The 27,690-nt window shown below is 38.7% G+C and overlaps 1 protein-coding gene across 2 annotated transcripts; it reads left to right on the top strand.

Moving 5' to 3' along the window:
• The first annotated feature begins 1,711 nt into the window (after positions 1-1,711).
• Positions 1,712-27,690, top strand: IL15 (interleukin 15). Of its 2 annotated transcripts, XM_062573941.1 has the most exons (8): positions 1,712-2,061; positions 2,949-3,198; positions 9,545-9,674; positions 22,569-22,678; positions 24,231-24,312; positions 24,846-24,887; positions 26,417-26,560; positions 27,128-27,690. In XM_062573941.1, the coding sequence occupies exons 3-8, from the start codon at positions 9,612-9,614 to the stop codon at positions 27,236-27,238; spliced, it is 552 nt and encodes a 183-aa protein (XP_062429925.1). In that variant the 5' UTR covers positions 1,712-2,061; positions 2,949-3,198; positions 9,545-9,611; the 3' UTR covers positions 27,239-27,690. The 2 variants fall into 2 exon arrangements, with proteins under 2 accessions (XP_062429925.1, XP_062429926.1); XM_062573942.1 differs by lacking the exons at positions 1,712-2,061; positions 2,949-3,198 and adding an exon at positions 3,890-3,942.

Here is a 27,690-nt window from a genome sequence, read left to right as displayed (position 1 = left end):
TGGAAAAAGCTAGAATAAACTGAAAGATGTGTTTCTGACCTTGTTTTAGAAGAAGCTTTTTTAACTGCAAGACAGTAAATAAAAGTGTTCCTTTGGTTTAAATATTTATCTAGGCTGTTTTTTTTTTCCCTCTGGAGCTGGAACCCCCTTTTCACTTGCAGTTCTTGCAAGTTTGTTATTGCAAGAATTCCAGCTATTAGACCTAAGTGTCAATTCTGTACTTTTAGTTTCTCTTTCAAATCTCAGCGGTGTTTCTATCAGCTGCCAGCTCAGATAGACTTAATCTCCCATGTATGCCCGTGTTTGTAAAGCAATATTAACTCCCTCTACTGAAGGACCAGAAGGAGTGTATGGAGCTTCTCCACTGGAGATACAGGTACGGAGTAGCGTGGGAGAACCACAGAGCGCACGAAAACTGTGAGCTCTGCGCCGATGTCTTGTACTGAATGGTTGTAAGGCTCCTCCTTGCAGTGGTCGTGGCTCAGAACCAGATCCTGTACAGGAGCTAATCAAGGTGCCTACATTTTATTTACGTACCTTGTCCGGGGAATGGACGCTGGTCTCCACTGTCTAACAGCAGTGCATGTGGACACTGAAAAATGGCATATTCCACGACCACCTGCCTAAGCAGTAAACTGCCTCAAGTAAGTGAATTCATCATGGAGCCTTCTAAAACTAGACCCTGGAAACACAGTTCTAGTCCCCTTTTCTCTACTTAATATAACTGCTGTTCAAGACAAAGAAGTCCTATTTAGATCCTTAAGTATATTTCCTGAATATGTCTATATCAGAATATCTCAAGTCAGGGAACCAACCAGCATTGCTCCCCACGTTTCACAGTGTTTTTAAAATTTTATTTCAGTGAGAAACAGGAAGGAAATGCCCAATTCCAGGAGGGGCTCAGCAGTTCTCTAGTTAGGAGATACGTCCACTGCTAAAATCCTCTGATCTAGCCACAGAATATCCTTACCGCCTCACAGAGAGCGATACGCACACACACAGAATAATAACCACCACCCAGAATACTGCAGAAGAGGACAAAAAGAAGACTGCACAGATAGGAGGTCCCATGTTCACAGTTGCCTCTGGAGTGCAACATAAGTGATGATGCCTAGAAACCTGGGAGCACTCCTAAAGAGCTGCTCAGCCTCATCCTCTGGCCACTAATTCAAATTTAGCTCAAAGTAAGAAGGTTTTTTGCTGTGCGATGTCAATGCAGGTCTTCAAGATTAGAGCTCCCATGCCCTGGGCATATCACAGGCACTAAACCCACACTTATCTTATGGCTAAAATCCGTGTTGCTTGAGTTCAGCGCAATCTGCAGGGTATTTTTTCAGCTCCTTCATAAGGATACTCCTCCAACGTCATGTGTGCCCGTCCCACACAAGGTGGCACAGCAAGCTGGTGCCATCCTCTTCAGAGAAGCTCTTTTCTGCCCTGCCAACCCTTTTCGACGGTCCTGCTCTTCTTTCTTCACATCGCTTCAAAAGGCAACCACTCCTCTCCTCCTCGGGTGGCTGCCCCGGACGAATTCTCTTCGGGCTACAGAAAAGCGGAGGAATGACAGCCTAAAATATCATTATTATTTGCTTCCCAAGTAAGCAGCTCCTGTGGATTAAAAGAGACAGGCTGAAGCTACAAAGGGGCGGGCACGGGGTACTGGCGCGGACCGCGCGTTTCTGTCCCTTTGGGGAGTGGTGAGAGGCAGCATGCGTAAACGTGACCGCTCAAGACTACAAGCAGCTGCCTTTTGTGTCCTCCGGTCGCTGCCCGGCTTCTCAGTCAGAGACATATGCCTTTTCCCCACTTACTTTTTTTTTTTTTTTTTTTCCCAAGTTTGAAAATTGCACAGAAATAGAAGGGGGAGATTTTCTCCCCTCTGCTATATTTGTGAGGAGGGTCATTTCCACGGTGCAGTAGGAGCAAGCGTAGCCTTTAACCATATTTAACAACTGAAAGTAAAAGGGAAAGAAGGAGGAGGAGGAGCAAGTGCTGCTGTCACTGCTGCAAACTTTATCCTAACTTCTGTGCCAGCTTGCTACACGGCCTTCCCCGAAGCTTGTGAGTATTTTAAACATCTTCTTGCTTTTCTTGCTTTCTTTTTCTTTTTTTGAAAAGTTGAGGGAACTTTTATTGCTTACCTTCCAATTATTTTATGTCTTTTAAAACTGTCTGATAGGATTTGTTTTAAACATAAAGGGTAACAGTTTAATAGTTTTTCTATATAACCTTTCACCCAGCACCCATTTTTCTGTTTCCACTGTGCGGGAGACATCAGCCAATATGGGAAGCTGGTGTCAGCCACTGAAAATTTGTCGCTGTTTTCTAAAAAATGCACAAAACAAAAATAAGGGGAAACCAAAAGAGTGCCCTGAGCTCAGCTGGCATAGCACAGACCTTTGCCTCTGGCCAGGAGAAAAGTTATTGGCCATCTTAATGTGTGCACTTGAAAAGTGCAAAGTTACCTCAGTAAAATCTGCTAATAGGAAATTCCCATTACTGTGTGCAAACCCTATCTTGTGTGATTCCCTCTGTACACAGCAGGTACATTGGTGCTTCTTACTAGGAAGCTAACTGGTACTGGAGAAGAAATGTAAACATGACTTTGAGATTCCTGATTATAATTACTAGAGTATGTTTTGCTATAGTTTCCAAATAGTTAATAGCATGGCCCACAAGAAATATATTTATTTCTATTAACAGCTGCCAATTTATTTGACATGTGCTAGACAAATGGAAAGGCATCACTTAGTTATTTTATCTTGGAAGGAGATACTTAATTATCTTATTATGAACAACTGTTCTTTATATAGCTGTGGAGGAATCAGAGTCATTCTTTGGGATCCTACCAGGGTATTGGAAACTTTAAGAAGATGTGCTATGATTTTATAGCCTGTCACAGCCTTGCTGATTCTTCAGAGCATAACATTATAACCTGTTGCTTCTAGGAATGTTTTTAATTTTCCCGGAAATACACTGTACAAAGAGTCAGATCCATTCCGAGGCATCCGAAACCTTCACTGAACCTGGAGAGGGATCACAGGAGACAGAGATATATGCTGATGTGGAGCCATTGGGTAGCATGAACAACATTATGCTACATCTGTTCTGAAGAATGAAGAGTCACTTCTCACTTTAACTAGCAGTCAGCTGGCTTTGCAACAAAATCAACATCTTCCAAGCTGTGGACAGTGACAGGTTTGACACAAACTTTGTATTATCACCTGCAGCGTTCTCTTGGCCAAATGTTTCCCTCCTCTGCGCTCAGGCATTTCAGCTTGATGCAGCTGGCATGGCAGGGAGGAGAAGGATATAGGAACAGCCCCTGTGTGTTGTATTTTATATCAGAACAATGCATTTTGGGCTGTAACATAAATCACTGTTCTGCAGGGAGAGGGCACTACAGTGTATGAGTTGCAGGGAGCCAGTAGAGCACAGCAGCCCACCCTCACTGTGGGATCTCCGCTGTTTGCACAAAGTTATTTCCACTGGGCAAATGCAAGGAAGGTGCAGCACAACTGTTTTTATTCTTAATATAGCCTTTTGAACTGTTGCATGTCTTAGTTTGTTGCAGGATCTCAAAATAGTTTATTTTAGTAAATGTTATCAATTCTTCAGATTCCTTTCTTATGTTCCAATGCAATGTTCCATCTATCAGTCTTTTAGGATAGAATGGAATTAAACTTAGGAGCAATTAAATTCTCAGTTTTCTAATCTTGATATGATAAACCTCCTTATTTTTCTCTGGTAGACATATGATGTCGTATCTATAAAGATACCTCATTTTAACAAGCTGTTTACGAACATCTAATGCCAGTGCAACAGATGCATCACAGTGATGATACACAACACCGGCCATCATGACAGGATAAGATACACTTGGTGAAAATGGAAACCCAAGGTATTGTTACAAATCTAGACATATCTCTCAGCTCTCAATAGGTAAGTCTTAGTGGATTGTATGCAGCTGAGGGCTACCCAGAGAAATATGTATGGAGCAACATCTTTTATATATATATATATGTATAAGTAGTTCCCAAATTCAGACATCCTTTCTTCTCACTCAACCCACATTTTTGATTCCTATTCCACAGACTTTGATAGCACAGGAATTCACTCCAGGAATAAATGCTGTAGTCACAAACAAGCTGACAAATCTGTTTCTGAACTTTGGTAGGAAGGACTACTAATTGGTCCTCATGGTAAGACATATGTCCCCCCGTTTTTGAGCAGGAGTTCAGAGGGATAGGACTGTTTCATGTTCCCAGTATCTACACATACAGATTAATACTCTTTCATAGGCAAAGGGACTTTAAATTCTGTGCCATTAGTCCCAGAGCAACCTACCTTCTCACCCTTTTTGGTGCTGGACAATGAACCTTAGTCTCTGGCGCCCGTCTCTGAGCTTCCTGGGCACTGAATTTTCTTCTGCTCTTGCTGGGCCACTTGTGTTCCCAAGACTGATGCTATGAGCCCACACTCAGAGTAAATCTGAAGGAAGAAACGTAGTGGAAAGACATCATTTCATTCAAGCTGTCTGTACTGTTTCAGTGTAAGCAGAGATCCCATTGGCCAAGGCTGAGTGCCACCTTTGGCATAAGTTTTTACTAGTCTCCACGAGAGGTATTTGTATGGTCTAGGCTAGGATTTCCTCTGTGTCCTTTAGCTGATTAGCACTCGAGGGTCGGTTCTCCACAACCCATCAGGACTCATAAGGAGATAAAGCTGGATTTTTATATCATGATGACAGCACAGTTACTATATCTCAGCACCTATTAAAAGCTTTCTGTCTTCTGGTCACAACTCAATGTAATAATGTAAAATTGGGAGACTAATTCTTCTTTGCTAAGAAATCGGTGAAGAGCAGCAGAAATACTTGGAAGTTAGCCATTTGCCAGCAGGAGTTGTACTATATCATTAAACTGTTGTTCTTACCAATAGGTTCTAATCAGCAGGTAACAAGATACATGTGTCACCACAAACTGTCTGACGGTGTTTCATGCTACAACAGATGCGGCAGCACAAGGTTATCATGTAGACATTGTTGCCATTACAGCTGCAATTTATAGTTTAATAGTTTAACAATTAACTCTAGTGCCACTGCTCAAAAATTGTTTAACAAAGAAGGGCTTCTTTTTTTTTCTTCCCCTCCCCCCCCTTGAGAAACTGTGTTTATAAGTGTACTTCTTAAAAATACCTGTAGACTTGCAGGAAGGGTTGACACCATGGCAGTTTAAAATCTTACAATATTACCAAAGTTGCTAAACCAACCTGTGCATGATTAGTATCTATCATATATTTTAGGGTGCCTTTTTATAAATAAAAATGTAAGTGAACTTAATTTACAGGCTGTAATTTATCATTGAATAGATGGATCATGTTCTAAACAGCTACTAAAAAAATGTTTTCCACTTCACCTTTCTCTGGCTGCAGTCTCTGCCAGAAGGCTGGGGATGTTGTGTACTCAGTAATTTTCTTCCCTATAGCTTAAGCAATAAATCAGGACAGTGTAGAGAAGCTTTTCTGTCTCTGTGGAAGAAGGATTTGAGCTCGTTGAAGATACCATCAGGTCACCATCTCTCACAAATCCTATATACGTAGATATGAAATATGATAATACAGGTATTGAGATAATGGTTGATCTTGCAAACAACCAGATGAGTAGAAGAGCGATTTTATGTAAAGGAATAAAAAAACTGACAAGGTTTCATTCCACAGATCTCAAAATATCAAATTAACTGTTAATACATTGTTCACTATTGCTAACAATTCTGTATCCAGTATGATAGGAAATTAGGCATGAACTCGATGGCTTCCTTTGATGCAGCACTGGCTAATTAAGAGTTGTGGCACTTGTACCAGTGGTGCCTTTGTATAGTCTGTCTTGCTGAGAGGGCAAGTAGGACCCTTGTCTGTCCTTTCAGGACTAAGCGAGAGGCGCTGCAGGAATACGGAGGACAACGCTGCCTCATGCAGCTGGTTGCTGCCATCACCCTGCCTCTAAGACAAAATGGTGTCAACATAAACAGGCTCATTCGAAAAAATCGCTAATTCTATCTGTTTGTATAACCTATATGGGCTCTCTCCCAAGTCATGGAGCCTCAATCTGAATGTTGTATTAGACCGCCCCAAAGTATTTTAAACCACTAGACAGCTGTGTGCTTGTTACAGCGGAGAGCTTGTAATGTGCATTTGAGAACACGAGAAGGGGAGTCGCTCTTTCCGACCAATCTGTTGTAACCTGTGGCAGAAAGTAAAAGATATATTTTGTTTCCTTCCTACTATACTCCGTTAAAAATATAGTTGCTAGGTGGAGTTTTTCTTTTTGCCATTTCTTGGCAGGGTAAATAGATCGCATTCCTGAGGCTAAATTAGGCCTGATACTAGAGCAAACGTGGTTACTTGTACTGGGGACAGCTCTGTGCAGTGTAGCTCCCCGGAGTGCGACACAAAGGACAAAAGGAAACTTTGCATTTGAAAGCTGAAGTGGATTTACATTATTTAGTGCACTCAGCGTGGGGATTGCAAGTGTCCAGTTGGCCCTGTGATACCAGAACTGGACACTGGTGATGGCCAAAGTCAAACAGATGGGGGTTAGATGCTGCATGGCTGAATATGGTTTTCCTCCACTTCTTTGATTTAATATGAAAGCAAAATAAATAAATAAATAACAAGATTCTGTTGACTTAGTTCAGCTGTATCTTATAAAACAGTAAGTAGTTTCATGAGCACAAGAAATGTAATGTACTCTATCTAAAATTATATGTATAACAGGAAAAGCAGATATTCTGCATTTCATATACTCTTCATGTGTATGGTTTCATGTCTGATTTGGTGCAAATTTATTGAACCATGCTCTAAACCTAGAATAATTAATTTCATCTTTTTTTGTCCTCCTTTTATGGCACTCAGCAGTATAGTATTCTATTGCTTCTTGAACATGAATTAGTTCATTTTCTCAATAAGAGAAAGGAGAGAAGAGTTTCCCGCTAAGAAGGCGGGAATTTGATTTTACAAATGAGAAAAGATTGAAAGAACCTAAAAATTTAGGATCTAGAACATGATTCTTGCAGACATATTTTTTAAAAGAGATTGTTTAACATTTTCTATAAGTGTCTATGTTCACTCTTAGCCCCCAGTGCTTCCTGTAGCAGCTGTGAGAGCTCAGTGTTTTTCTGAACCAGTCTCTGTAGAGCTTCTCCAGACTGGAGATCTGTGTACCTGAACAACCTGACTCTAAGGATGAGAAATACATGCTTGGGGAGCATAAGGCATCTCATCCTAAGGTAGATACTTAAAGCAGCTTAAAGTCAAGATTTCTTATAGGAGGGTACTCAGAAAATTATCATCGCTGTGAAAAATCTGGGTTAAGGAACTTGCCCAAATAACATAGAGGTGGTAAGATGAAGGCAAGAACAGGCCAATGTTCCTCAGTTGCTTTTATCACTGAATGCATGCTTCTCTTCCTGTAATCTTCTGTCTTTTCTACACATATTCTTTCTCCAAGCAAGGACATGGGTCCCTTCCAGTAGCTTGGCCTGTTCACTAAACAGAATGCATTCTGTTCAGAAATCCTGTGAGGGAAAAAAGGAATAGTTAGGCCATACTGTAATTACAAGATTTAATACTTTTTTAAAATTAGGTTTTCATGGGAAGGCGCTGAGCATGGGATTCAATTTCAAGTTCTGCAGAAGAGTATATTTTAGTGTTCATAAATACTTCCACTTCCGTTTCTGCAAACTCTTTTGCTTTCCTTTTGTCTCCATCCTGTCTCAATTCTTTACTGTGTTTACTCCTCAGTCATGTTACTCCAATTCCAGTGCTATTACCAGCAACATCGCTAATTCCTGTTCTACTGCCTCCACCACACTGTCCCTACAGAAGGCATTTTTTCATATGAAAAGCTTGCCTATGAAGCTCTGAAATGGAGTATATTCATTGTGAATAGACTGCTGGAGAGCAAATGCTCAGTGACAACAAAACTCTTCTGCAATTATGTAAACTAAGACAATCATAACTTGGCCAAATTTGTGCAGATTTTCTATGCTGCCATATTTGAAGATATTACTAAAAAGCACGGTTTTAATTACATGGTTATAAACATTTTCTTTAGTATGAGGGGAAAATGCACATTTCTACTCATTTGTTTTTGAAAAATGACTGAACTGCTCTTGGTGTGACTTAAAACAAAATGACTAGCCTGAATAAGTCATTCAGCATAGGAAATTTCAACTCTAACAATTTAAGCTTTGTCAAATTGAAAACAACTGAAAATGGGTCTTGTTCTTTGACACCCAGCTGCAGAAGACCCTAACAAAACCATAAGGTAATAGCTCCATTACATATACAGAAATAGGACTGGGTCTAGAGCCAGTGTCTTTGAAATGATCAGTGTTTAATCTAATTTCCTATGAAAATAATGCTCATGTGATCACATATCTGCGCATGTTTGCTTATCTCCGCCTTCCTCCTCCACCACATATTTTTTTTTAATTTAAGTCCTAATTTCATAGAATAATACACATTGGAAGAGGCATCTAGAGGTCCTCTCTCCCAAACTCCTACTTAAAGCAAGGCTAACGCCAACATTAGAGCAGGTTGCTCAGGGCCTCATTTGGTTTATTTTTGAATACTTCCAAGGATGGAGATTCCAGTTTTTATGTAATCCACTGCATAACTGCCCTCACCGTGAAATCTTTTCCTCATATCCGGTTAGATTTTCCATTTCCTTGTCCAAGAGGTAACTTGGACTGTTGCCTCTTGTCCTTTTAATGTCTACTCCTGCGAAGAGTCCAGCTCTGTCTTCTCTGTAACCTGGCTGTTAGTAGTGGAAGAAAGCAACTAGATTCTCTCAAAGCCTCCTCTTTTTATTGTTTTTGGCTGAAAAAACATAATTTAAAGATAAAGAGAAGAGGAATTACAGAGTTGGCCAGACAGCTGCTATGATCCCTGCTATGAAAACACTGCTTAAATGAAGGTGCCATAGTAGATTCCTTACTGCCTGACCTTAATTGCATGTGCTTTACCTCATTTATTCTCTTCTAACCTGTTTCATAAAACAGAGGAGAACAAAAGTAAAATTGTGTATCTGCACTGTACTGTGTCTACAAAGAGGTAAGGTCATGCTGTATTGTGGTAATTAGGGAAGCTCTTACTTCATTACCTTCATTACCATCAGAATAATACTGATGGTAATGACACTAACACTCCCCTCAACTAACTGGGCTACCACTGCTCTTCTGGTTGTCAGCAGAAGTCACAGAAAATATCCTTTGGTGACAATACACATTTTCCAGAAGATCCACCTCCCTTATATATTGCAGCATTCAAAAATGACATTGTAGGGTGAGTTTTTGGTATGCAGTAGATAAATGACCTCTTTTAAAAAAAGTCCCTCATGTTTTTTTTTTCATCCCTTTAGAACACTTGAAGTGTTGCAAAAGTAAACCGTGAAATTTCAGCAGCTTTCTGTTTTGAACAGTTGGGCTGAGAAACACCCAGAACTTTATTTCAGCATAAAATATATTTGTTTTTCCACCACTAGGTCCCACAATGCACTTTCCTGATCCAGATTCTATGCTTCTGTTCTGAGTAATGCTCCAGCAGACAGGATGCAGAGGAGACTACAGCCACAGCGAACCTCTGCTGCAGCATGGAGCAGGCTGGAAAATCAAGTAAGTGTCATTTAAATCACAGGAAGTTTTATGAAGGCTCAACAAAACTTTAAAAGTTATTTTTATGGCCTAACAAGAATACCAGGTAACACAGCAAATTTAAACCTTGAAAACATTGTTAGTATTTTAGATGAGATCACTGTTTCTTAATAGTTTTCTCCTGTGTTTTTTCCACTTCCTGTTGTTCACTTATTTCAGAATTACGTAATAAATGGCTTTAGGTCTGGGATTTTTCACATACATCTTTTTCATCATTTATTTTTGTCACAGCAAGCTCTAGCAGCCCTTCCCTCTTGCCTGGCCTGGTGTCTATGTCTATAGCTGACCCTGTGCACTACTTTTGAGGCCATAACCTCCCCTCAAGGGTGTTTAAGACAGGAGGAAAACCCTGGAAGTGCCCAGTCTCTGCAGTGCTTTGCAGAGTTCCCCAACACCCTTTCCGGATGACTCTGCTGCACAAGTCCCCAGCATGGAGCATGTCCAGATGATTGTGAAAGGCACCAGGATGCAGCACCACGTATCCCCGCAGGCTTGCATGCAGCTTTCCTACTGGGAGGCCAGTCCTCCGCTTTCCTGATCAGCGGGCGCGTCTCGGTGAGGAACCGCTGGCAGCTTGAGGTGGGATTGTCCCACTTCCAAACACTGCCTGTCCCACTGCAACAAGCAAAGAGCTGCCAAGATGGTGCATTGCCATGTCACGCACCACGCCAGGACGGAGCCATGCCCCACCAGTGGCTACACTGGGGGGACTGGTGCCAGCTCTGCCAGCCAAGTCTCAGGGCTAGGGTTGTGAGGTGACCCCAATCCGCTTATCAGCCAACCACCTCAGCACGCCAGGGGACACCAGCACAAATAGGCCACCATGCCTGTGGGCCACTGCGTGTGCAACGGCTGCTGTCGGTCTTTGAGGCAGGTGCCAGGCAGGCAGGTAGGAATGGACTGAATGGTCTTCATGCTTGCTATGGTAGTTGCTTTGGATGAGGTGAACTTTTATAATAATGAATTTTGATCATTTTGCTGTTTACCTCAAAGCCTCTTCAATTCTAAAAGAGTAATTGCTCAACCCTGAAACTATAGCTCATCTTTTCACTGGCTTACCATGATTTTTTTTCAGAAGCCAAAGAAACAATTAATCAGTTCAAAACTGAGAATTAATCATTGATTACCCAATAGCTTCATATGACTTTACAGAAGTTTCCAGAGTGACTACATCAGAGCAGGAAGTGATTACATTAAAAGCAGGAATAAATATAGCCCTCATGATTATGGAGAAAAATTTGAAACTCAAATCGCAGCACTGTAGCCCATGGGGATTTGGGAGGATCAGAGTAGGCAACAGAGGCTTTGTGGAACATGTGAAGAATGTAGCATAGCTAGATCACACACCTGAATCGCTCTCAGACGTTGAGATTAATAGTCTTTCTCCACCCTTGTAAGATATGGAAATAATCATTAGGCTAAATGGTAAAATTATTCCCATGTTGGTTGACTGGTACTTATCGTACCTGCAACTGTATCATTTTGTGTTCATTTTAATTGTATTAGATTGTGCTACTGGAACAATAAAATTCGTCATTAGATTCATCAAAACCCAACAACCTAATGAAAACATGAAAACTTCAGTGCGGTTCAGGGTAGAAATGTTCCAGAGAACCCTTCCCTGGGGAACAGAGGACAACCAGGTAACCCTGTCTCTTAGTCATCCCCAAAGCCAGACAAGCCCATAATGATGGGACAGGTCTCCAGCCAAGCTGGGAAGTCAGATCCACTGGCCAGGGTCGGGGTCCGAATCAACAGGACGCAGCCCGGCATGGCTGCAGGGCAGCTCCAGCGGGGCTGAGGGTGAGAGCCTCGGCTTAAAAACGGAGGAGAGGGAAGACCCTTGCGGCGGCTTCTTCCAGCTCTTTCTTCCCAACAGCTCATCCCAGCCAGCCGCGAACAGAGCCAGATAAACTCCTAGAAGGAGTGAGCGCTCAGGGCCCTGATGCTTACAGCCTTTGCTAGATCTGCAGCAGTTCGCCTACTAAGGGAGTATTTTTCAGCAGCCTAAAAGGTCACTTGCTTGTAAGGTTTGTTTCTTGTGTTTATTTAATTCCGTAGTATCGTATTGTTTGTTTTCTCTTGAGAGATAGTGGTAAAAGGTAAAACGTCATTCTTAGGAAATAATAGTATTTTCCCTGTTGGCCAGATTTAGGTATCTGCTAGTACTGCGGGCTAGACGGCTGCATGTCCCTGCTTGTCACAGGCACCTCTCAAAACTACGCCTTGTTATAGTGCTCCCCTTTCCACCTTTCTTTCCTGCTAGTCTACACATCTACCATCTCCTGCATTATGTTCTGTCTTTCCACTGCAGACTATATTCTCTGAACCTTTTTCCCTACCTCTTCAGTCCCCTGCCCATGCTCTCATACGAAAATGCAGGTCCTGGTGCTGAACATAGGACAGATCAGGTGATGAGCCACTGCCTTGCACATGAACGAGTTACTGCATGTTAGCTGCTCCACAATCATTTCCTGTGGCACATGCGAGTCAACCTAAGGTTATTTACTCTTCTAGGACTGGAAAAAATTCAATGTACCACAAGCAATTTTTTTCTAAAATTAGGTTAGATATTTCAAATACAAATACAGCCGATGTTATTTTGACCGCAGTATTTCCCCTATTGCTCTTAACATAAAAAAACATTACTCATCTAGAAAGACGCAGAAATAGGATCACGTTGTGTGTGATGTTCTGAAGCAGTGGTGAACAAGATGGTGGTTAAGGAGGCTCCTGAATAAGAGTTTATTCCTAAAATTAGTCTTTAATACAAACAGGTAAATTAACATAAAAATGAGAAAAAAGTAAATAAAGGGCAAAGGTACATTTCACCCTGAGTCCTGCTCCACAAATTCTAACAGCTACAAGTACAAGAATTTTCCGTTATCTTAAGAAGTCTCTATGGTAGTTTACCATGTAATTTGAAACTACAGGTTTAGATTAGATCACACATTAGCTGATTGTTTATTCCTACTGTGATATTCCCTGGCTGAATGTGAAAGTTGTGATTAGAGGACATCTCCCTCACTTATATGAGGTGACCTGAGAAAATGTATATTTTTAATTTTGTCAGCCTTTTAGAGAAAAGAAAATTATTTAACACGCATTGTTAGGTATGTTTTCAGAATTGCACATTATTAATTTAAATTAATTAATTAAGACCAAAAAATAGTTTAACATTAATATAAAATATGAATTCTCCAAAAAATTGAGTCCTGCAAAGATGAAGGTGATTTTTTAAAGAAAAATTGCATGCAGCCAAAACAATCTCTTCCTCTGAAAATGAGCTTCAAACAAATCAAACACAATCAGTTTGTTTCAGCTAAGCTAAGTATATAAAATCATTGAAATTAATTCCTATTATTCATCCTCTAAAAAAAAAAAAAGACAAAAATCAGATACACAGAATTGGCTGTATATTTGTAAAACTTTTTAGCGAAACTTCAACCACAATTTGAAAATGCCTAATGGAGCATATCTTTTGACTGAATCTTAGTCAGTATCCTCTACTATTGAAAAGTAAATGGAACATGAATATGCTATGAATGGAGAAATTTGCACCATTAGGAGATTATAACAAGAAAGAAAACGGTCTCACCTTTTGGGAAATTGCAGAAACTTCCTTGTATGTTTTTCTTCCGTTCACACTGAACTCCTATGCCTAGCTTTTCTGTCTTCCGCTTAGCTCCTGCAGACCCATGGATGACAATTAAGACTGAAAATTTAGAAAAATGTACTTCTGCCACATTAAATCATAGGTGGTTAGGAAGAACGAGCAACACTTCCTCCCCCCCCCCCGCCCCAAATCTGCATAATGTAGTACTGAGATTTTGATGTACAGCATGCTGATGTGAAGTCAGAATGCTACTACACAGGAAGATTTATCCTAGATCCAAAACATTGCTTGAAAACATCTGAATAGATCTCATAGTTCTATAAAAACTGTCAGGCTTTAGATCATTAAATAGATACATTATGCTGTTCTATTTTGATTTTGCTCTGCTCTGCTTGATTTTGTCTCTCCTAAATTACATACTTAAAATGTTCCTTTGTACTTGCTTGTACTAAGAAAGAGAGTTTAAAGACACAGGAGTTAACAACACTGAATAATATGGAAAGAGTTCATTTCAGAGTAAAAAATCACATGCACCTCTATGATGACTGTGTGTGTAAATAATTTTGAGATTTAGGAAGAAGACTTTAGTGAGTTAGTTCTGCATTCAGCATTCATTTTCTGCAGCAGAGGACAGGTCGAAACAAAAGCCTGTCACAGTATATGCCCTTGTGAAACCTGCATGTTCAAAAGTTTCAATTTCACTTCGAAATTAGAAGGAACCTCAGTGAAGACATAAAATTTGGTCCAATTTTGGGGAGTTTTCCTTGACGACTTTATCTCAGGAATACTCCCACCCTCTCACAAATGCCAGAACTTCTCAGTGTAAAGTTTTTCAGACATTATAAACCGTTATTTCATAAAATATAAACTGTTAAGTTGTTGAATTTATATGATTTGTCTCAAAAGTGGAGGACTCTTGAAACTTCCGTCTGGTCTTTCTAAGTTGTTATGATCTAATCCAGTTTGAAATGCTTCTGGTTGCCCACTTGGGGATGGACAGGACCTTCTAGAGATTTTCCTCAGTGCCGTGAGTTCAGTGGTGCTGGGAAACATTCGGGAAACAGCACCAGGAACCGGGAGGTGATCTTCATAGGCTGAACCTACCCCACAACCTGGTGCGAGTGCGATGCTTCGCTCGTCTGTTCTGTAACTCAATAGATGCCTACCCTGATTAGTGGAAAGCCTTTGGGGAATATAAAATAGTTGAGTCATCACTACAGGCACTGATTTTATAAACATTCCTCAGCTGATACCATAATTTCTCCCTGCAGGAGCCAGTAGTTTAAAATCGATCTGTTTGCTTTCGTTTCCTTACCAGGTAGAGGTAAGAAACTGAGAGTTGGAGAGGATCTAGGGGAACCCTAGCGAAGACACAGCGCTCTGCTCTGAATGCCACGTGGGCATAAAACTGGTCGAAAACTCTGCTGTGGCACCTGCTGTTACCATTTGCAGTGTCGGTGGCTAATCAGAACAAAGTGTCGCTCTCTTTCCCAATATTCAATTTTATCTTGAGCTTCGAGAAAACAGACAGCTGTCAGCAGCTGGATACCTTGAGGATATATACTCCAGCCTAGCTTCCCTGCTCTCTCCTTTTTATTATTCCATGCTCAGTAATATTGGACTTGTGTATTGTGCCAAAGAAACCTACACTACTCACATTTGTTATCCTAGTTGGGCGTTATCTAACAGTACCTGAATATATTACAGAGGTACAGTGATGTAAGAGAAATGTCTAGAGCATGTACACTACTGAAACATTAATTCTTCAAGTGTTTATGTGACTTTTTTGTTAGGGAATCTTTGTGAAACTTTTCTCATGTTCTGCTTTTTAAACATCTTTTTTTTCTTTTTCTCCCTCTCTCTTTTTTTTTTTTTTTTTTTTTGTTTTTTTTTTTGAAGGACAAAAAACCCACTCATCTCATCTCCTGCCTGCATGTAAACTGAAAATGTCTCTCAGATTCATGAGATTTTATGGATGCCTGTAGATTATTTTGCATAATTTAAATGATACATGAATATTTCAGCTCTCATTTTAAACTGTAGGAGGTTTCAAGATATATGGATCATAGTGAGGACAAAGTAGTCTCCGTAGTCATCCAGTTAAAGATGAATGACAATAATGCAAATTTATGTGCTGTGCATATGTGACAGTTTTTTTTACAAGAAACTAGTACACTATTTGATTCCCACTCTGAGCAAAACAGTGTCAAATGTAAACTAATATGTAAATGTAGAGAAGGCTAATACAAGCTTTCTATTGCACTCAATAAAGGTGACTTTTCAACAGTGATGTGATTCAGCAGGATGGAGGGCTAGTAGCTGTCCGCTGTGCTTCCTAGGATTTGAAGACTGTTACTGGTAACTGTAATAACAGCTCAGGGTTCATACTGTATCGAAAGTATGTTAGCATCCAAGAACTGGGACAGACTGATTTATCTCAAAGCAGCTTAAGTCCCCTGTTTTGTCTTAAATACCAGCAACAAAACTTGATTTAAATCATGGACCTTAATTTTTATTTCTGTTTATACTTAAGTTATTTTCTAAGAAAGGATTATTCTCTCTAGTTAGTATAACCATTAAAAAAAATTTGCAAATGAGAGAAGTCTTAGTATTAAACACACTACTTCATATTTTGAACCAGAAAAACACACCGTATATGTATATTTTTTAAACAATTCTTTAAGTTATATATTCAGATTCTTAACTTTACAATGTTGTTATCCTAGAAATTGTGAATGATGACTGTCTTGCTTGCTAGTTTTTGTTCTGTACTTTACTTACAACTTTTTTCAGTCTTTTTTCTGAAAAAATGGGAATTGAAGTAGCACATGCACAGTATTTGAATATTATCTTCCATAAGTTGAATATGAATAGCTAAAATATCTCTGATATAGAAGAAAGAGTAAACTTTTCAAAGTAATAGATTTTGCAGCTAAATGAAGAAAGTATTGATTGGATTTAGTGAATGGATACGTTCTTTTTTCTCAACATCTATCAGATTTTCTGAAGAACTTGAGCATGTGAGAGCACCTTTGGAAAAAAAAATTACACTAGGAATTTGAGTAGGATAAATGCTGCAATCTTACTGAAACCTTAGGATCTTATCGTTGGACCAACTGATATTTATCATCCCTTCAGCTGACCTCAAGCTGAGGTGTATAGGATGTGACTTTCCTATGTGGTCTGAAGAACCCTATAGATTCTTATGTGGCTTGGTTGCTAAAATAATATTGAAAATATGATACATTGTCGCAGGTATTTAGAATTAGTAAATTTTTTTATTCATAGTTTTAATTTAGGAGAGCAGGGAAGTTTGTTTTTCTCTTTTCCAGATAAGTTACTCAGCTTTAAAATAGCTACTTCAAAAGATGAAAATGTTCTCGCAGAGCTTGATGAACTGAAACAAAAATAAATTAAAGCAAAAACACAATAAATGAAATACTGGAATACTTGTTTTCACGAAAGGGTAAACATCATTAGTTCCATTGTAATGCTTGAAAACATATGGATATTTACTCAAGGTAGTGACACTATGACTTTTAGAAAGCTCAGGCTAACCTGAAAAATGAAAGATATGCTCCTTAGGTTATATATGCTTTTAAAAAGCAATACTATTCAGAAAATTGCATTATGAAGAGGTCTCATTGATGTAACATTTTACATTTTTAATTACTTACAATCATATGTTAAGTTTAGAACTTACCATTGCCTGTCAAGATTTGAAATGCAAGCTGAAAAAAAGTATTTAAGTACAAGAAAATGCTAACTAAAATTCTAAAAACCCATTACAGCGCAAATATTTTTCTATACTGGTATACAACAAGAAAGCTAGAGAAGAAATAAACGTGAAAATACTAGCCCCGGCTCTGACTAGCTTTAGCTACAGTCTTCTTTGCTGGAGACTTGAGAGCCTATCATATGCTTTCCGTGGCGTACATGACTGGTTGCAGTTGTTGGAAGCAGCATACAAAAGTCTGGGGGACTTTTGCCTAGAGCCAGTGCAGCTCTTCCTAACTTCTGTGCACTTCTCTAATTCATGTCAGGGACATGGTTCTAGTTTTTAGCTGCAAAGCCTATAATCCTCTTTTCATCTGCCTATTACAACCTACCCTAAGTTACGTACTATCTGAAGACCAGCAGGGACTAATGAAGATTCGTTATGCTGGCTATGATACACCTCTTGCAACAGGATTTCCTGTAGCCCTTGGATGTACAGAAGTGGTGTAGAGAATCCATCATACAAAACAGGTCCATGCTTCAAAAGGAAGCTTCCTGCACGACTGCGCTGATGCAAAACTGTTACTGGCAGCCTAGCCAGGTCCAAGGCAAAGATCAGTAAGGTCAATCAGGCTCTGAAATCAAAAGGTGGGAAAATCCCGTGGGGAAGAAGGTAAAGAGGCAGCAACTTACTGGCACAATTTCCAAGTGTAAAACAAATAATAATATTAAATCTGACCTAAAAAATTGTCAAGAACGACCTTCTGAAATCACACAGAAAGGGCACTGTAGAGTGGCAGGAATGGATACAGTTTGTTTTGGAAAACTCAAGCAGATGTAAAATTTTGAAGAAAACTAAGAAAGTTCTTGAACTTTTATTATTCTTTCTTGGAAGGAATGAAAAATAAGACATGTGCCATTTCTAAATTGCCATCGTTAGCAATATTTTTGCCAAAGAAGTACCATTATTTAACTCTACATCCTAGCCCTTTATGGAAGCGGTTTACCTTCACAGATATTCTGCTGTGAGGAATAAAATATTTAGTATTTTGGTTTCTATAGTTAGTGTTTATACATAGTAAGGGGTAATGAACATATCCGCCTTACCTCTTTTGCTATTGCTTTGATCGAGTCTTCAACTTGTAATCTTCAGCTTCACTGACGCAGCTCTGTTGGTGATAACCATAGTGCAAACTGAGCTTTCCTGCTCATCTCTGCTTTGTTTTCTGGGACACAAATGACACCTGACCTGTTCTTGCCAAACTGCTGCAAACTCCTATGCTTGTCTTCTCAAAAAAGGATTCTGTGTATTGCAGTAAAACGGTTGACATAGCAGACTGTCATTTGCTCTGTGGTGGCTTTAAAAAAAATGTATGCAAGAATCAAACAAAATTATTGTGTTCCCCAGACTATAGCTAACTATAGCTTACCTGCACCTTAATGAACAGCAAGATAAGATTTAAATAATTTGGCTGAGAATGCAGCAAATCACTGGAGTTTAGCTTCTACAGAAGAGGGCTGGAGCAAAAGTCAAAGTGAGCTCAGCAGTCAGTGAAGGAGCTCTTGATGAGAGCTGCTTGGGAGAGCTAGTATGTTTTTCAAAAAAGGTCAAAGGAAATATTTAACTTCTTACATTTCAAATTCTCATGTTTAAGGTATCAAGTGGAAAATCAATGACTCTGTGACCTTTTGGCTAAGTTGTCAAATAGAATTTGCAAACTTTACTTCCTGATTAACTGGCATAATTGCCAGTTAGCAAAAGCGTATAGGAGTAGGAAACCCTTCCAGATTACTGACAAAAAACCCAAAGAAGGATTCCAAACAAACGAACAATACATAAATGCTCAAGATTAAACTAAGAGTTTCCTCTGATTACTTTATTCTCTTTTAAAACTCCGTGTGGACTGATTACTTGCATACAAGCAGAATAAGTTAGATAGAATTTATAGTATCCACAGGAGATTCAGAAGGTTTGCAATAAAAACAAGGAAAGCTGTAGTTCTTTGCTGGGGCAAAGGAATCAAATAGGAATAGTATTTTAAGAAGACCCAATTTTGAAACATCAGCCACAGAAAGGCTTCAGCTTGTCCAATTCTGGTTAAATACAAAATTTCTGAGAAAGCATTTTAGCTTTGTGAAATAAAGGCTTGAGGACATAACAATCTAAGGCATGTTTTGGCTCTCCTCCAGATGAGCATTAAAGCATGTGATTCACTTTTAACACTTGGTAATTACACTGATTTCCTTTCTGTATCAGTAAATACAAGCCAGACAGAATCATGGAAAGCTCGCTCTTTGCCATTAAACCATAAGGAGGAGAACTGCTGGTAAGACGTGATGGAGGCTAGGTCTCGATTTTCTAGGTTTCTAAGCAAAGATGGGTAGACAGGGAGAAGAGAAATGAAAACGGGAAGGTCGAAGCCCCATGAGGGCAAAGCAGCCGCCCTTTTTAACGGTGGCGGCATCAAACAGTGTTCAGAACAGAACTTAGGAGAGCTATAAAATACATGTTTCCTCGAGAGACAGGAATAACTTGTGCAGACTGAGAAAGGATTCAAGACGCTGGTACTAGATCCCATCAGAGCAAAATATTAATCTCTGTTGATATTGCTAATGCACAAATGAAATTACTCTTGAGGTTTGTCTTTAGGGCTGGACCCATAGACAGGATCTGTTAGAGCTTCTTATCGTCACAGAGTGCATTAACGTGGTTCTCTTTCCCCCACCCCCAAATTCTATCCCGTAAGAATGACGACAATATTATACTGTAGCTCCTGAATATTCTGGACTACTTTTTAGTTTATTTCCCGTTGGTTGTTCCCTTTGAACTATCTAGAGGAACTCAGGAAAGCGAGAACCTTCGGTGAGTCTGCTCCTTTACTTGCTGTGTTGCCCAGCATTTATTCAACTAAAAACAAATCTATCCTTTAAATCTTACCCGTAACCATGAAAATTTGATTTAGAAATTAATTATTTAAGGGCTCAATACTGAAATATCTATCTACTTCAGGAGAAGTATTGCTTTCATTATGGGCTCCATTTCTTTTTTAGTCATTTCCATTAGTTTATGAAGTGCTTTACTGACCATGGCTTCTATCTTGAAAAAAAAATCTTTTAAAAAGAGATTTTAAAAATATATCTTTTTAATAAGACTAGGATTCCAATGGGAAAAATATCTGATCATAATGATATAAGCTGCTCCCTCTTCTTTTCAAAGTCCAAAGTTCAAGCTCCCATAAAACAAGGGCAAGTATCAGAGAAGTAATAAAGACAGAGAAGAATTAGTTAATGTTTAGTTAATGAAACAGAGTGAGAAAGGAAATCTGATGTTAGCAAAAGGAACATTTTAAACTACAACAATACGTTCAGGATGGGAACAATTTGTCCGAGCTTGTAAGTGAGCCATTACTTATGTTGTTGAATACTGATTTGATGAAATATTTAGAAAAATTCAAGTAGAAAATGCCCCTGAATTGTTAAAAGGAATTTCCTAGGTGATATGTGGGACCTTTAAGAACCTCTTTCTTTATAAACAAATTAAAACACGAGGAAACCATGAGTTACCCTTTAGAATGTGCACATAATGTGTTTTTTTACATTTGGAAATTAGTATAAGGTCTCTATTATTTCTAAAAACTGAAGGTTTATTTCAAAGTAGCGGAGTTTGTCACACACTGGTAGTAACGTAATTATCTAGGATATTTAAAAAATCCCGAGCAAAGACAACAACTCCATTTATCAATAGGAAGCCCATGTTCGTTGTCTTCACTGTGAGCAAAGACATCCTTGTCATCTGAGTTTCCCTGTCAAACTAGTTTTGAACTTCAAATAAATTTTAAATTCAATTAAATTGGCCCAAATCAAAATAGAATAGTTCTTTAGGATTGCCAGATCAAATATAATATGGAAAAAAAATGTTTTCTTTTGTTTTTACAGGAAACATGACAAACTTCAGGTCGAAACAGTATTAGCTGTGGAAAGGTTACACCCTTTCTATCATTTAAAAACAAAATCGTGTAGTTCTTCTGTCCATAACTAAGCAGTTCATATTTCTTTCTCACTACAGTCCCGTATATTTGGAAAATATTTATCAATTTGTTACTTAATATTTTTATTGTAATACTCAGGTATTTCCATTAGCTGTGAATATAATAGTAGGTTGAAGCTTGGTTTCAGACATGCTTCGAGTAGCAATAGCAAGGCTTATTCTATATGGAAGCAGTTCCAAAGACGGATGAGATACTTTTTAGTCTGGCCTTACATTGTATTATTTATAACTCATTTACCTACATCTTATTTAACAGGTTTTGAGCATGCACAAGTGAAAAAAGGATCTGGTATTGCTTTGCATTACTCTGCTATTTCAGACATATCTTTGGATTTTTGGAAGCAAAATAATCACAGTGCATTTAAAACATTTTGTATTTTAAACAGTAACAAGTATTGTTACAAATACTCTTCATAACTAATCTGAGACACAGCTAAGTATTAGTCTCCTGCCTTTGCCAGTAGAAGCTTTAATAGCAGTTAGGTGATTTGCATTAAGTTAGCTGGAAATGTGAGGATAAAAGCCTGGGTTGTACTCCCATTCTGGTATTTTTGCCATCACATAGTGCTAGCTCTTGTTTATTAAGTTCTCTGATCAATTTTTAAATATTCACTTGCAAACTAGTATGTAAATAAATCATTGCTAAAGAAAGATAGCTTGATCCAGTTAATATAAAAGTGTTGTACATATACTGAGAGAAAAAAAAAAAAAAAAAAAAAAAAAAAAAAAAAAAAGCCCCTTGGCCCAGATGCCTGACTGGGGGTAATTAACCTGGCTCTGCGGAGGAGCCGTACCAGCGGAAATGGAGGGACTGTCACTCTGGAGCAGATTCCCAGGCCGTGCCCAGTGAAACACCTGCTGATGGTCAATGCACGGCTCACACCTCCTCCGAATTTCTGAGTTGTCTGATTCTGCTGTAAGAATTCCTAAGTGTACCACGTCCCAGTATTATACATACATGTATAATGTATAGCAGCATGCTTATACACTATATCTAATCAGTATGTATAACATCCATGCACATAAATAGAGTACTCTGTGTACATTAATGTAGTGTTTTATATATATGTAACCACAATATTGTAATGACGTGTAGATAATTTATAAATTTGGAGAGGCAAGAGGTCTCCAGGGGAAATAACAGGACTGAAAACAAGACAGCAAGAGATCCTTAATACTGTCCCTCTATTCAAACCCAGTGTGCGGTACAGACACATAAGTAAATAGGGAACCCCAGAGCCTCAACTGAATTTGGTTTTCTGCACTGTGTCCTCAGCATCTGATTTTCTACCAGCTGTTTTGTAAAGTGATTATACTTTTCTGCAAGCTACAGATCAGTTGGTCTTTCAATCTACACACAACAGGTAGCCTTGTCTTGATTGGGCATCTTGGCAAACTGGCTAATTAAGTCTGCAGTAGAATAAAATCCTGTGAAATCAAATTGTGACAAGTTATCTTCTTGGTTGTCTTTCAGAAAACACACCTGAAAAATCTTCGTCTGCAATACCAGCTGTATCTTCTTCTGAACAGCCATTTTCTCAGCCTTTTAAAGAGTGAGACAGGACTAACCATCTTCTTCCTGTGGTAACTACAAAATCAATAATTAATTAGATAGCAAATACAAATTATTTGCTTGCATTATTACAGTTGTTAATTAATTGTCTCCAAGCACTTTCGAATGTGGATCCTCTCCCATCATGTGTTGCCGTCCCTCAGTGACTCATAGCCCACGGCCTCTTACTCTTACTGATCAGAGTAAGTTTGGTCAAGAATTTATCTCAGCCCCTCAAAACCCTCCGTGATAACTGTCAGCAGCTGGAATTACTACATTTATGGTCATCGACCATTTGCCATATATATTTGCAGTGAAAAAACCCCACAGCTGCTCAGCTCACCTTTCCACGTTAGCACATGTGAATATGTTTGAATGTCTGTGCTGTGTTTTATATATTAGAGGCCTCCTTTCACTCCCATCCCGGTTCCCTGTCTCAGAAAACTGGCCCTGCCTCCAGCGCCCGCCTGCTCTACCCGCTCATGCCCTTTCAAGCCAAACCTCTTTGCGGGGGTCTGCCAGGCCTTCTTCCTCTTCCCGGGGAAAAAGATGGTAACTGCCCTCTGATTCTTCTTGTAACCCCCCCCCCCCTTTTTTTCCCCTTTCCCCAAAGCCTTCTAACTGCCGAGCCTTTGGTTAAGGCTTAAATGTCTTCTTTCTTTCCCTTCATCGTTGTACATTATTTATAGTGCAGCAATCCTGAAAGGAAAATACATAGCTCAGTACTGAAATTAAGGATCAAAGTGGGGACACATTAAAACCATAATTCACATTCCAGAAGTCTAACAAAGGAAAAGGAAGTTTTCCTTCACCCTTTGCAGTTCATTTTAAGCAAAATGTTATCCATAGCAGAAGGAAACTTTTCTGTGTACAAAGAATTACATCTAAAATGACAAGTAATATTTTTACAGAGCTTAAGATAGAAATTCCATAGTAACAGAAAGAAAAAGTTTTCAGTGTTTGACAGGGATTATGTATTATCTTGGAAAAGCCTGGTATAAGAGACTTTGAAATTTGTGATACGTTTGTGTACAGAAAGGTAGCTAATTGTAGGTATTTTACATTAAGTAGCTGAATTTTTCTTTCCTGTCATATCATATACAATGGGCATTTTAAAATAAAAAATCAATAAAGAACAGAAAAAGTTAAGATTTCCACCAACACATGAGATATCTAAGAGATGAAGTAGAATAGAAGGGTTTTCTTTACTAGGAGTCTGAGATACTGCACGTAATTATTCATGACTTTTTATCTTCTAAATAAAAAGATCAGTAACTTGTTTGTAATCTTTACATTGTACATATCTTTGGTTGTCTACAGTAGTTCTTAGATAGCATTCTTTATGTAGTATATGGTTTAGTTTTGTGTAATTTATCATTACATTACTCACACATAGACAGTGTATAGACTGTGTAGCTCACTATAAGATTTACCATATATATACGTGTACATATATTTATAAATAAATTTTTTAAAATTATGTATATGAAAATACATATCTATAGCATCTGAATAGTCTCTGACTTCCTTGCTATGTTTATGCTTGCTATCTAGCCTAACAGTACTGTTTTGACTCCTTCCCAGTGCTTATTTACCAAAGACAGCAGCTGGTCATTGCAAGTGGACAGAAGTTCTAAAAGATTTGGAGCAGATCAAAACATCTGAAGTAAGTTCATAAAAAGCTGATGTTTCATATAATCTATGGTTAAATATCGAACACACTACTCAGCTGAGAAGAGAGTCAGTCACAGGGAGCAGGATAAAGGATTGTGTTTGTATAATGCTCTTGCATGGGTGCAAGCAAAGGAATAGGAGGTTGAAGACAGCTGGAGTTGACCAAATACTACATACTCTGGGTTTAAATATTATTTTTTTTTCTTATTTTCATTTTTTGAATGCTCCACCATTTGAGTTCCTTCAGAACGTCTTCTTACTCGGGTAAAACAAGAAGAAACCTTTCCTAGAAAAGAGGCAGAGGGCTTGGGCGTTAGCTCCTTCTGAGAAAGTACTTGTGAGACCCAACTCCCAGCAGTCCTCCTCCCAGTGAAGTTCACCCTGCAGGCTACTAGGCACCTTTAACATCTACTAACTTACTGGCTTCCAGTACCTGGATGGATTGGCCCTTTGAACTTGGAGCTAACTTTACTGTCTGTAAATCTATAGTTGTTGTTCATGCTTCTAACTTTTATTTTCTTTTAGGACATTGATGTCAGTTTATATACTGCAAACACAGACGAGGATGTAAGTAGATTTAAATTTGGCCAGAATTGATCTGATGCGGTAGCTTCATTTCTTTACTAGTAACTTTCTCCTGGGGCAAGCTTGGTCTCATTTGAGGAAAGTTTCAGAAATCACATCATTTGCTTTGGAATGGTTCTGTTAATTAAATTAATTATGTAAGCAGGTATTACTTATTTTTCCTGGACCATCTTCTACTGAAATTAGTCAATTAAAATGGAGTGCCAAAATGACTGCCAACATGAAAATAGCAAACACTACTGAAATAATTTTGGTGTTCATTTGTAATTTGATGGAGGGAAAAGGGGACAAAGAAAATACCTCCAAAGATAATTATTTAACACCATGCACTATTTAATGGCATATGGAGAATAACTGTGTCAGCATCCACCTCTACATTGCTCTGCTTTTGCCTTGGAAGCAAAAAGCCTACTTGCTCTCAAGGATTTACATTTTTAATAGTTGGAGATTATAATTTATCTTGCAAATGATAAATTAGGTGGGTTTGGTGGTATAATTCTGAATACAATCATAGAAACCTATCTAAAATGATTAGCTTTAATGGAGCTTCCATGTATTGATTCCTGAAGAGACTTTTTCATAATGCATTGCTGTGGAGGGCAGTCTGCGCTCCATGGGGCACATTTAGTCTGCCGGGAAAACTAGTCCAACCAATACCCCACACCCAGCAGATACCTTTGGTATAGCTCTGGAGAACTGGATTCATTGCTCTGGTGATGCAGGCATCTCCTTTCCTCACTACTGCCAAACGCACAAGGACCGCGCAAACCATACAGAACACACCAATTCATCACAAAGTTAACCTAAGATTTTGTAGAAACATTAGACTTACTGTGTTGGAGCAGAACGGCCTCAGTGTACATGCAGAGTGCAGTAGTTCTGGTGTGCACGGTAGACCTGGAAGCCTGGGAAAGCACGGACTGCGACGTTCCCGTGCAGTTAGACCTGCACGTGACAGGAAAGGGGGTCACAAAACATGCAGATCCACCCGTGCACACCCCATCCCCTTAACTGAACTAAGCCTGAGAAGTTAATACATTGTAACGACTGGTCTAATACCTGGCAATGTCAGGAGAAGTTTCTTAAAGCAGCCTGGATTTAAAAGTCAAACAACCCAGGGCTTATTCTTGGCACTACTGTTGACCTGATGGAGAAATTTGTACTTCTACTTCTTTTCCTTGATTTGTGAAATGCGTATTATACCTACCTTCTGTTTCCTTCCTCCACTCATATAATACTAATTTAATTCCATTACTGTTAATTAAATCCCAAATTGCTATCCTATTTAATTACTATATTTTTCATCAAGACCATTACAATCTCACCTCATTATAGCAAATTATCTGGCCTACACATTGTTAGCTCTCACAGTCTATCTGTGCAGATGTTTGTAAGTCTTTGGATAGTAAGAAGACATATATAGTAAAATAAAATCAGCCACTCCTAGGTAAACTATATCCCACATTTGTTTATTCATTTTTAATTGTGAAACTACTATGACTTCTTTTCAGAAAGAATGCCAAGAACCTGTAATGAGATGCTTCTTCCTAGAGATGAAAGTGGTTCTTCATGAATGTTATATAATGAACTGTAGTAAAACACAGGACGTATTCAACATTTTGAAAAATGGAAATGCAAACTTTGAAAATAACCAGGTTAGTGGCACTGACAGTCTGTCAGAAACAGAAACAAAGGGGTTTCTTCAGGAGCAGAAATACTTTTTTTGTTTCTCATAGTTATGTAAAGGGTAGGATGGTACAGATGAAAGCAAATGGGACCCACGCCCCATACACATACATCAATGAAAAAGCAGAATTTTATGGGTTTTAGAAAAATGTTTTCAGGATTCCCATTAAAGAGAATACAGTGCGTGCATGCGTGCATATGTCTGGGTGCATGAAAGTGAGTATGTGTAAAAAACAACTTGTAACTTCGGCTTCTAAAGTCAAATACGTTTAGCCACATACAGAAAAGTGTGCTAATTTTCAAAAGGACAGGCCCTTTGCATGTCTCACGGAAGCTCTGTATCTTTGAAAGCTCATCTGACTCAGAAAGCAAGCCAGGAACAGCCCAATGCATGAGCACCTTGGAAGCCTCCAGCAGTGCTCCTGTACCAGTTGTCTGCAGTGGAATTATTCAAAACAGAGTAAACAAGAGTTAGTTCTGTATCAGAACAAATAGATCAGGTATCCTCTGTTTTACTCTTACATTTTATTTTTCAGAAGACTTCCACAACACCAAAAAAATGCAAAGAATGTGAGGAGTATGAAGAAAAAAATTTTACAGAATTTGTACATAATTTTGTAAAGGTTATACAAAGGGAATGCAAATAATTTACTGACCAAAAGACACAAGCTGGGAACCAAGAGAATTCAAGGAACATGCCTCAGAGAAGTCAGATTTTCACCAACAATAAACTGAAACGAACTCTGTTTACAATCCTTCATGCATGGCATAATGGACAAAGGAGAATAAAATTATTAACATAATGGATTCATAATTGGATATATACAAACAATACTACTTATGAAACATAAATGAAAGGAATTTAACAAAATTTAAAAATTTAAAGCTTTTTTAAAGCATATTTATTATTTGGTAAGGCCAGTGGGGAGGAAATCTCTCCTAACTTACCTGCCTTTCAGAGAAATGCTGTAAGAAGATCTCAGAATATCTTCAGTGGGAATCTCACCGTGAACATCAGTTCAGACCTAATGGAACACTGTTTCAGAGAAAAGTTCTTCTTTTATTATTATTAACATAAAATTATGTTATCCTATTTGAA

Source organism: Rhea pennata, chromosome 4, assembly GCF_028389875.1.
Source record: "Rhea pennata isolate bPtePen1 chromosome 4, bPtePen1.pri, whole genome shotgun sequence".
Taxonomy (NCBI): Eukaryota; Metazoa; Chordata; class Aves; order Rheiformes; family Rheidae; genus Rhea; species Rhea pennata.
This window is presented reverse-complemented; position numbering and strand designations above follow the sequence as displayed.